Here is an 11,118-nt window from a genome sequence, read left to right on the forward strand (position 1 = left end):
TAGATCCGAAGTGTAAATAATTAATGACATAAAATGTAACCTAGATTAATTTTGTGATATAGGTTTTATTTTTAATCATATTTTGTGTGAGGGATTCTCACTTAATTGGTTAATTTTTGTCAAGATAAAATTAATTACATATACATACTTAATTTATAGATGGATCTACTCACTTGAGGACTTGTAAATATAATTGATTTAAGTATATATGTGAAAAGATTTTTTTTTAGGATAGATTCATACTTATACAGATGATAAAAAAAAAAATAACCATAATTTTTCATAATTTGAAGGAGTTGAATTTATAATAGACATAAAAAAAAGCGGTCAAACCAACTAAAATCCTACAATTAGTAGTCCATTCCACAATCTTTTATCCGCAAAATTGAGGTCAATTTTTTTTTTGTTTTTTTAGACAGTAAAACCAACAATATATATATAGTTTTTCAATCATCAATCCCAAATTTGTTACCTTTGCTTACTACCTCTCTGATAATGGCGCCAAAATTGCTTCACCGTTATGTTTTATCAGCTTGTTTTAACTCAGAAAAGCATGAGTGTGCAATGTAGAAATTAACCCAGTAAGATCAAGGATATATCTAGGGGTGTTCAAAAAAACCGACCAACCGATTAAACCGAAAAAACCGAGAAAAAATTAACCGAAAAAATCAAACCGATAGAAAAAACCGAATAAACCGATTAAAAAATAAAAAAAACCACTCGGTTCGGTTCGGTTCCGGTTTAAAAAGGCTTAAACCGATTGAACCGGATCAAACCGAACCGATTTAATTCAATCTAAAAAAAAGTATAAAAGGAAACTAAACCTAAATAATAAATACCCTAACCTAACCCTACATTTCCAACCCCCCACCTTTCCAGCCGCCCCCTCTTCCCTTTCCCTTTTCCTTTCCCTTTTTCCACTTTCCATTCTAGCCACCCCCCACCCATCCCTCCCTCCCCGCTCTCTCCCCCCCCTTTCCCCTTCCCTTTTCTCCCTTTCCATTCCAGCCACCCCACCTATCCCTCCCTCCCCGATCTCCCCCCCTTCCCCTTCCCTTTTCTCCCTTTCCAGTCACCTCACCCCTCCCTCTCTCTCTCTCTCTCCTCTGTGCACAAGGAAGGCTTAAAGCAACTCATTTTCTCTCATATTGTTGCCTTTCTACTCTTTGCTTTACTTTATGGCAGAAAACTTGGATAAAATCCTTGTTTCTAGTTTTATTATCATGCAGTTGTGCTAGTGAGGTCCCGGTAATTTGCGCCTTTGCGGGATGTTATTGGAATCTTTGTTAACATGTAGTTGTGCTTGCTTGGATAGATCTAGTGATTGTGATTCAGCTAAGGGAGATCTTTCAGATTTTAACCAAAGGGCTTGGATTCAAAGTTTTCAATAACGATTTTTTTTAATGTGATTCGGCTAAGTTTTTCCAGTGATTGTGATCCGGCCAAGTTTTCTCTTATTTAATTGGTTTCGATTTTTCTGGTTTCTAAGGCTAAAAAACTAACCCGAACCGAACAAAACCGGTTCGGTTTGAACCGGTTCTCAGTTCAGTTCGGGTTATATTAACAAGGAATAGTATTTTCCGGTTCGGTTGATTTTTTATGTTAAAACCGGACCGAATCGGACCGTGAACACCCCTAGTTATATCCACAAAGAGCTAGATCTAGAAATTAAGTTAGGTAACGAAAAAAAAAGACTCATGAGAGATTAAATTAAAAATAACTTGGTTGAAAATGATTAATGAATTTTTTTTTCAAAGGTGAATGAATGTGAATAGATTTTAAATGATAAAGAAATAAAAACAAAGTGTTTGCTCCAAATCAATTTTAATGGTGATATATTAGTGATTCCTTCAATAAATTTAAGATAACTTAACCTAACATCAACGTTGATGATATTAGATCTAAATATATTACAATAAAGTTCAAAGAGATGAAGATGAATTCTTGCTTAGGAATGGACAAGTAGTTTCACATTATGTAAGACATTAAATCAAACAATCTCTATACCAAAACCAAGGTTTGTGCATCGAGATTCAAGATTATAACATTACCAAAATTATTCCTAAAATTTATTTATAATAATCAATCATTCATGAAGAAAATGAGAAGATCAAACATTAAGGTTTATTCATACCTCAAATAAATCACCTCAATCACTATCATCCTTGATTTAGAACAAAGAAAGAGACTAGCCAACTATCATTATGTATATAAACACTTGAATAAAAGTGAAATAACTTGAATTAAATTCAAATAAGAAGTTTTACAAACTAAAAAACTGAATTCTACAAAGAAGAACACAATACAACTTCGGTATAAATTTTAACACAAATTTAACTCTAACTTTGGACATCAATTAAACCCCCTTTCACTCTAATTTTGGAGATGTCTATTAAATACATATTTATATATAGTTTTGTTATCTTTCTAGACATTTGAGTCAAATATTATGGGCAACACACCAAAGGTTGTTCTGGAAAGTAAACATAGGCCAGCTTGGAGAAGATGTTGGTGCATATTTTTCTTTTCTTGTTTTGACCGAAAATGATGTAATATTATCCCCTCTAACTTTTTATCCATGTGCTTGCCATCTTTGATCAATTAATTACCTAGAACAAGTCAAGTGTTACTGTTGGTGGACTTGTATGATCACGGGTTGAGTTTGGGCTGATTTGTGGGCTCTTTTTGGGCATCAAACAAGGATACAAATGTATCTATTACTTGAGCTAAAATTGGCATTGAAACCTTGAATGTTTGGTAGTTGAAGTTTACATACAACATGAAACAAGTTTAATCTTGAAGTGCATCATATATTAGCCTTTTCAAGGATTAGAATGAAACTGATATTTGGAGAAAATTTAGAGCATTTATTTTTAACTAGAATTTGTTTTAATCTTCAACTAAATTTCTCTTTAATCTTTCATTCCACATTCCGACCTTAATAGTATTTAAAATAATTCATTTAAGCTCCAAAAACTATAAAAACATTAAATCAAAATTCATTACCAAAAGACGCCAATTATTATGCAAAACCCAAATAAAAACAATAAATATATATGTAAAATATGAGAATTAATGACACTTTTGATGCAAATCACCCATCAATTTATTTCCTCCTTACAATAGGTAAAAGGTTTTTAAGTGAGGGGAAATGGAAAGAAATCTAAAGAGGAAAAAAAATTAAAGATGAAAAAAATTAAAGAGGAATATATTCCTCGACTTTGGGAGCAAGCCTAAAAATTAAAACTCTAAAACTATAATAGGTTTCTTGTAAATTAAAAAAAAAAGAGGCAACCTACCAAAAAAACTTTCTCCACATTCCTAAAACTTCCACAATCTACTGTATTTTATCTTTCTCTCTTCCACCAAAGCAAACATGCACTAACCAGCTTTGTCTACTCCTTTTCTATTTATCGCCAATTTATGCTCACAGCTAAAATTTTCTAAAATATAAAAATTTAAACTTGAAAATAAAATGGGTTAAGTTAAGATTTAAGATGTAAACCCCTAGATAAAAATCTATAATATTAATAAAAAAATAAAAAAATACAGAAACACGAATAAAAATTTAATAGAAATGATCTATACAGAATCAAAAGTACTAGTATGTAACTAAATTAAATGCAAAATAGCTCAGGTAAAATTTGTTATAAACAGGTGTATGGATTAGGATTTTATCTGAAAAACATAAAAGGATACTATTGAGGGATATAATAGGAATTTGACTAGTTGTTATATGTGTGTGTGTATGTGTCAACCATGAAGAGAAAAGATAGAAAGGAAAAATAACTTGCTATCTTGCCTCGGAAAGTGATAAAAATCCATAAGAAAACGTTTAAAAAAATTAAAAGAAAATCTTGGGAAAACATAAATCAAGCACATCAAACACTAAATTTGAGAGAAAAAGCAAGTGAGGGAGAGCAATGAGAGACAAAAAAGAGGTGACAAAGTGAGAAGCAGAAGAAGAATTGGAAATTTTGATTTGTGAGTGTTTGGAGCCCTAATTATTGCTTGGTAGGGTGTTCTAACACATTTGAATAAATTCTTGTAGATTAATGCTTTAAATTGATTGAATTCATATAAATAAGGATTTAGGGTTCTTGGATAAAATTTGAGAAAATTGAAATTGTTTGTTAATTGATGTAATGAATGATTAAATATTGGAGAAATTAAGGAATTTGTTCAAATTGAAGTGAAAATTATGGTGCCTATAAATGTTAGTGGCAGACCAAAAAAGGGAGGAAATGTGGATATGTTATAAAGTATTTAGATGTTATAAATTGTATGTATTTGATGTATGTATTTATAATGATGATGATTTGAAATGAAATGAGAATTCAAATGTTGGTTGCGAAGAAAATTTGATTATGTGCTATAGCAATCTTGTTGGTCTTGATAATCTTTATAAAAGAATTGTGTTGATGATATGTTCATTAAATGTGATATAAGGTGTACATTAAAGTATATTAAAATGGAAATAATTATGAGAGGATGAAAATAAAAATACTAGTTATTCATGGTGAAAGTTTAGACATGTTATGCTTATGAGAAGAAAGTTGTTTAGAGTGCACTAATATGTAAAATTATGTAAGAATTGTTTTTGGGAGGAAATAATGAGGGAATAAAATATCAAAAATAATTTTATGATTAAATAAAAAATTGTATGTTGAATTGAATTAATATTATTTTATATGCAATTTGAGTCAGGTGATTAAATAAAAAAGTTTAGACATGGCACATTGAAATTATTGATAGGTTAATATGGTAAAATCTTGTTGATTTTGGAGAAGTTGGATTGTCTTGAGCATTAGCATTAGGTAGGTGTTATGCATCTTATCATTTTTCTTTAGCCAATGTATTGTAATAGTTATTTGTAAATATAATGGTATGTCGTATTTATAATTGTGGTTTAAGTTAGAAAGAAATAATTTCTCGAGAATGGAACTAACACCTAGTAAGGGACAATAGAATTAGTTTCCTGGTAGGGGGTAATAGAATTAGTTTCTTGGTAATGGGACTAATGCCTAGTAAGGGGTGAATGAATTAATTTCTCAGTAATGATACCATTTATCGGTAATTGAACTATTGTCCGGGTGCTGGTAAAAAAAATAAGGTACTCGACAAAGAGGTATTACTTGGAAAATGGACTTGGAAATTTTGATACCTTGTTAAGGGCTATTAGCAGAAATGGATTGATCATTTTAGATCGATGATAACCAAGATAATAGATATGTATAATGACTATGTTAATTTTGAATGACCATGTAATGAAAATCATTTTTATATTGTAACAAATGATAATCATTTCAAAGTTTATGTTGCTTTTATTATTATTATTTTTATGTAAACTTATGATATTTTATTAGTTTTTTTTTATTATGTCAAAATATGATTGCATATGATTGTGTTACTCTAATTTTATATGAAATGATTATTTGTGTGTGTGTGTGTGTGTGTGGTGTGATGAATGAGATATTGAGAAATTGAGTTTAAAATGCTATACATAGTGATATGATGTATTCAGAATTATAAATTGTACCTATAAAAAACAAAAAGATTATTGTACTTCCCCTTCATATAATCTATGTTATAATTATATATTTGAACCCATATTCTAAACGTTACAATTAGACCTTTTTATGATCTGAGATTAATTGGTATCAAACTGAAAGTTTTATTTCAATTCTTGTTAATTTTAAGTTTGGATGATATCCAAAAAAACAAATAGAATAAAATTTTCTTTAGACATGGATTAAATAAAAAAGACATTAATTTTAATGTTAAAACTGTCCAGACCTCCAAATATAATTAATTTAAGTAAATGTGTGGAATTGGATTTTTAGGATATATAGGTTCATACTTATACACATGATAAAAAATAATAATAACAATAATTGTTTCTTTCCATCTGTGCATGTATATTTATTTGTTTATCTTTTTTTTTATTTAGTTGATTCAATTTTATTAGGTTCATAATTTGAAAGATTTTAATTTAAAAGAATTGTAAATATGAAATAAATTGAACATATATCTGTTTTTTTTCTTTAACATATATATCTCTAGAAATTCCTCAACTCAAGTTTTAAAAATATATAGAAGGCTATAATTTCCAAGAATAAATTAAATGAATTTCTCATGAATTTAAACGAAATAGGCAAATATATATATATAGACACACCATTAGGGTGTAACCATATTCCTGTATTTTCATTGATTTATGTAGCACCCGGTGACAAAGGTATCATGCCACCTGGAATTCCGAAAGTTATTCTTCTTCTTCTTCTTCTTCTTTTCCAATATTAAACATAATTCTAGTCTTTGTATTAACATTGAATTAACTATTTTTTATATAAAAACCAATTAAAACTAGGTATCTTTTTCTATATATATATATATATATATATATATATATATAGATATGCATGTGTGTGTAACAAGTAACTTCAAATTAATATTTTTTTAATTTATTATTATATATCAAGTTAGCCTAACCTGTCAAAACGGTAGATTTTATATTTAGGGAGACATCCCTTGTCATAAATTATTTAGCCAAACTCGGCATATATGTTTCATTAATATTTATTTACCCAAATTATGTTCCTACCAACTATCAATGGATGATATCTCAAAACCTCAATTTTTAATTCAACGGGAAATTAATTATAGTTAATAAATATGTATTGCGTTTGTCTTTTTCCCTAGTGTCACATTTATTTAATAAGATTATTGACAATTAATAATTTATTTATGCATATTAGCATTTGAATATGATATGTTAACTACTCGGGGTTTTGTCTATTAAATTTCTGCACGTCTTAAAATATAGTATTATGGTTAGTTGTGGTGTACATTTCTATGTTATATAAAGGATGGAGGGTGGTTGTATTATCACATTCACGGGTGACTATTTTATTTTTTATTTTTTGCATAAAGTCATTATTATTATTATTATTATTATTATTATTATTATTATTATTAAAAACCCAGTTAAAATCTCAAAAAAAGGAAAAACAAATCTAAAAGAACACATTATCTACGGCACACATGTATTCCTGAAAACAGACAAAAATATACTAATACAGTGAATGGACTCAGTTTGCTGTCGGCCAAAGAAGGTGTCGTAATCTCCTTATTGTGTGCGTTGCTTATAGACCTGTTCTCATGATTGAGTATTCATGTGTTTGGTGATGTGCTAACCACAAATAATTGTGTTTAATTTATTGATTTCAGTGACGATTTTCTTGTTTTTCTTTTCTTTTTTACTGCTTCTTTGTCTGACTCGGTAAATCTCCAACCCATTCAGCTCAAAAACTCAGCTTTTCTGTTATTTTAAACTCAGATAAGAAGAAGAGAAATATCCCAGGCTACAAGGTCTTGTGGTTTCATATATTTTACATATGTTGGGCGTGCATGCATAGCATTAAGATTTGCGCAAAATTACTTCAGCAATATTCTCAAATAATTCAGCAATATGCATCAGTGCCATTAGTCAACTAGGGCAGGTAATAGAACAATTCAATATTTCAGCGATAATAAGAGAAATGTTCATGTTAATTAGAGTTAATTTTCATGGGAGGACATCATGATGTGTTAAGATTGTAGAGGTATTAGTTTTATTTGATAAAAATTAAACACAAGATAATGCGGGTTTGTGCAAGTTTCAAGTTCAAAAAAATTTTATTTGAAAAATTTTACTTAACAATTTAAATTATTAGGTTGAGATGATTCTTAACATTGCAGAGATATTATTTTTATTTTTCTGAAAATCCGATGTAATTTACTCTTATGATTTTTTGTAATTAACGTTGAACAAGATTGTAGCACCAACACAGCAAGCAAGAAAAGTTGACTTGCTTGAGGCAGACTAATTTATATATATTGATTGAAGGTTCATATATACCATCCAAATTCAATAAAATATATTTTCAGTCTCTTCAAGAAATTAATTAATTAAAACCAGCTAAACGATTCTTTATGATCGATCGTGAAAGGAGATGTATGCCAGCACAGCAACCACCATATTATATAATTTCATACATTTGGACAATCTTCCTATAATTTTATTTAAGAAATCATAAACCTCAACGTCCATAGTATTCAAAACAATTCATTGTTTCATGAACTTATTTCGAGCTAGCTAGTTCTAGTAAAGAGTTTTTGTACAGATTTTGTTCACTTCGATCAATTAATGATATAGCATAGTTGTATATGTGCAAAAAGGTGTTTTAGCAGTAGAAAATGATGTATGATAATTTACTTACCAGAAGCTTTAGCAAGCATGAGCGAAAGAAATTGGGGTATGGGGCGTTGGCTGCGTGCCTGCTCATTACGTTGAGTTTTTTCATCGTCTTGAACCCTTATTTGGGTCCTCTACCACTTTGTAAGTCGTCCATTGTTCTTGCACTTCAGCTATCAAATCTGAGATGGTGCCTATGTATCGATTTCTTTGAACGCTGTTTTTCCCAACATCCGATGGTTTTGCAGTGAATTTCATGCTATCAACGGGGGATGATCAGAAACTATTTGCTGTAAATGACACAAGTAGCTCTTTGCAAATGGACAAAGGTAAGCTTTTTTATCATGAATGCTTACACAGAAACGAGTTTAGTTGAATCAGTGATCGGCTATTATGCCAAAAAAAGAGTGATTATATCTAATTTAATTAGGTCTATTCGTTATTTATTTTGAGGATGCAGAAATTATTACAATCAATGATGCAAGCAGCTCTCAGGAGGCAGTAGCTAGGGGTGAGTTTAAAGATAAGAAAAGCTCAGCTAGTTAAGCATTAAGGACTCCTGATAGTTCATCTGGGTATATAATGAGGTGCAATGTCAAGGAAGTTTGTATGATTATCAAGCCTTGCTAACAAGATTTATTCATGTATTTTGAAGATGCAGAAATGGTTAGAAATGATAAGAAATTGATCAATGATACTGGCAGCTCCAGGCAAACAGTCAATGGTAAGTCTTGATCAACTCTGAAACTTCAACACTTGATGATTAGCTCAAACTAGGTCAGTTATCGCTCTGTTGAATTGAAGAAATTACGTAAATTCTAACACAAGTTATTTGGTGTTGGTTCTTAACGATGCAGAAATTGTGATTAAAGATTCCCTGATTGTCAATGATACAAGTAGCTCTCAGCAAATAGCTACTGGTGAGCTACACATAAGCAGAGTTAACATTACCTTTTGACTTGATGACACTTCATAAATCCCTCACACACAGGCTCTTTTCAATTTTCCTAGATGCAGATGCTGCAACAATGAATGAAAAGATCGAGCTGCGCTGCAATATCATGGGAAGATCAGAGTTCTGCGAGATAAAAGGGGACATCAGGATTGATGGAAATTCCTCCACTGCTTTCATTGTCTCATCTGAATCCGATATCTTGACAGCAGAAAACACCTCATGGAGTATTAGGCCTTATGCGCGAAAAGAAGCTCTAGGGGAAAAGGATTTTGCTAGGAAATGGTCAGTAAAACTTGTAACTGATCGCCCAGATATCCCTCGATGCACTCGTAATCACAGTGTTCCTGCAATCCTTTTCTCTGTTGGGGGATATTCAGGAAACTTTTTCCATGCCTTCACTGATATAATTGTCCCACTTTACTCAACTGCTCAACCTTTTAATAGAGAAGTACAATTTCTCATTACCAACAGAAAATCTTCGTGGATTGCAAAGTTCAAAACATTATTGGAGGCACTGTCTAGATATGAGATCATAGACATCGATGACAGACATGATATGCATTGCTTCCAGAGCCTAACAATTGGCCTTAAAGGTCGAAACAACAAAGAGCTCAGTATCGATTCTTCCACCTCTCCATATTCTATGAAGGACTTTACGCAGTTTTTAAGAAGATGGTATTCCTTAAAGAAAATAACAGCAGCCAAAATCAGGGATGGCGATAAGAGAAAGCCTCGGCTTCTAATCATTTCAAGAAAGAGATCAAGAGCTTTCACAAATGTTGGTGAAATTGCTGAACTGGCAGAAAGCTTGAGCTACCAAGTAATTGTCGCAGAGCCTGGGCCAGATGTATCAGGATTTGCAAAAATCATCAACTCTTGTGATGTAGTGATGGGAGTTCATGGTGCTGGCCTAACCAACATTGTTTTCCTTCCTGAAAATGCAATCTTGATTCAAGTAGTTCCATTTGGAAGGGTAGAATGGGCGTCAAGAGTTTCCTTTGAAGACCCTGCAAAGGACATGAACATAAGGTACTTGGACTACAAAATTAAGGTAGAAGAGAGCACTTTGATACAGCAATACCCAGCCGACCATGTAGTTTTAAGGGATCCCTCTGTAATCGGGAAACAGGGTTGGTTGGCATTTCGTTCAATATACTTGGACAAGCAAAATGTAACGCTAGATGTGAATAGGTTTAGACCCACTTTGGTAAAAGCTTTAGAACTTTTGCATCAGTGAATACGTTTCTCTCATGATACAAAGCATTACCTCATTGTTTTCTTACAAGTTTTACAGTAAAAATTCATTTTATATACAGTCATGTTGGTTTTCTTAGTGATGCAAGATCTTCATTTTGTATACTCTGGCTGCCTGCTCTGACCAAGAGTTGTCAGAAGAGAATGATTGTACATTTACCTGACCTAATCCTGTTATTACTACAAGGAGGTTAAAGAGCCAAAGGCACTACTCATCCATCCACAGATAAAAAAGAGTTCATGTTGACCTCCTTAAGCAGCACAAATACCAGGGTGGAGATTTTCTTGTTGCTATAGAACTTTAGTCTTGCGTGTAGAAAAAGCTAACCTGTTTGTCTATGTATTGTTCTTATCTTTAAATAGGCATTACAGGGGATTGATGCAGGAGTGATTCTTGCTATATATATACATGATTTCCATGATTTGCAAGCAAAGATTATGGAAACATAACGAATGACACATATTGAGAAGATTATGAAGAGAATAAATAGGGATCCCTTCATATCTCTTCATGCCTCCTCAAGCTTAAGGCAGGGTAGGGTTGGACCGAGACACAGCTTGCCATGATTTGGAATGAACTTTGTATCATAGAGGGATTTGGTTAAAATATCAGCAATTTGATCAGATCCTGAGATATGTGTCAAGGAGAGAACACCACTCGCAACTCGTTCAC

General features: G+C 31.6%; 1 protein-coding gene across 5 annotated transcripts; it reads left to right on the forward strand.

The window, feature by feature from the left end:
* The first annotated feature begins 8,063 nt into the window (after positions 1 to 8,063).
* On the forward strand, positions 8,064 to 10,524 carry LOC133675549 (alpha-1,3-arabinosyltransferase XAT2-like). Of its 5 annotated transcripts, none has more exons than XM_062096963.1 (6): positions 8,064 to 8,380; positions 8,485 to 8,565; positions 8,697 to 8,747; positions 8,892 to 8,960; positions 9,094 to 9,156; positions 9,248 to 10,524. In XM_062096963.1, exons 1-6 carry the CDS (start codon positions 8,239 to 8,241, stop codon positions 10,426 to 10,428), a joined length of 1,587 nt encoding a protein of 528 aa, XP_061952947.1. In that variant the 5' UTR covers positions 8,064 to 8,238; the 3' UTR covers positions 10,429 to 10,524. The 5 variants fall into 5 exon arrangements, with proteins under 5 accessions (XP_061952947.1, XP_061952949.1, XP_061952948.1 ...); XM_062096965.1 differs by having other exon boundaries at positions 9,254 to 10,524; XM_062096964.1 differs by having other exon boundaries at positions 8,898 to 8,960.
* The last annotated feature ends 594 nt before the right edge of the window (positions 10,525 to 11,118 follow it).

Source organism: Populus nigra, chromosome 16 (assembly GCF_951802175.1).
Source record: "Populus nigra chromosome 16, ddPopNigr1.1, whole genome shotgun sequence".
In the NCBI taxonomy this organism is placed as follows: domain Eukaryota; kingdom Viridiplantae; phylum Streptophyta; class Magnoliopsida; order Malpighiales; family Salicaceae; genus Populus; species Populus nigra.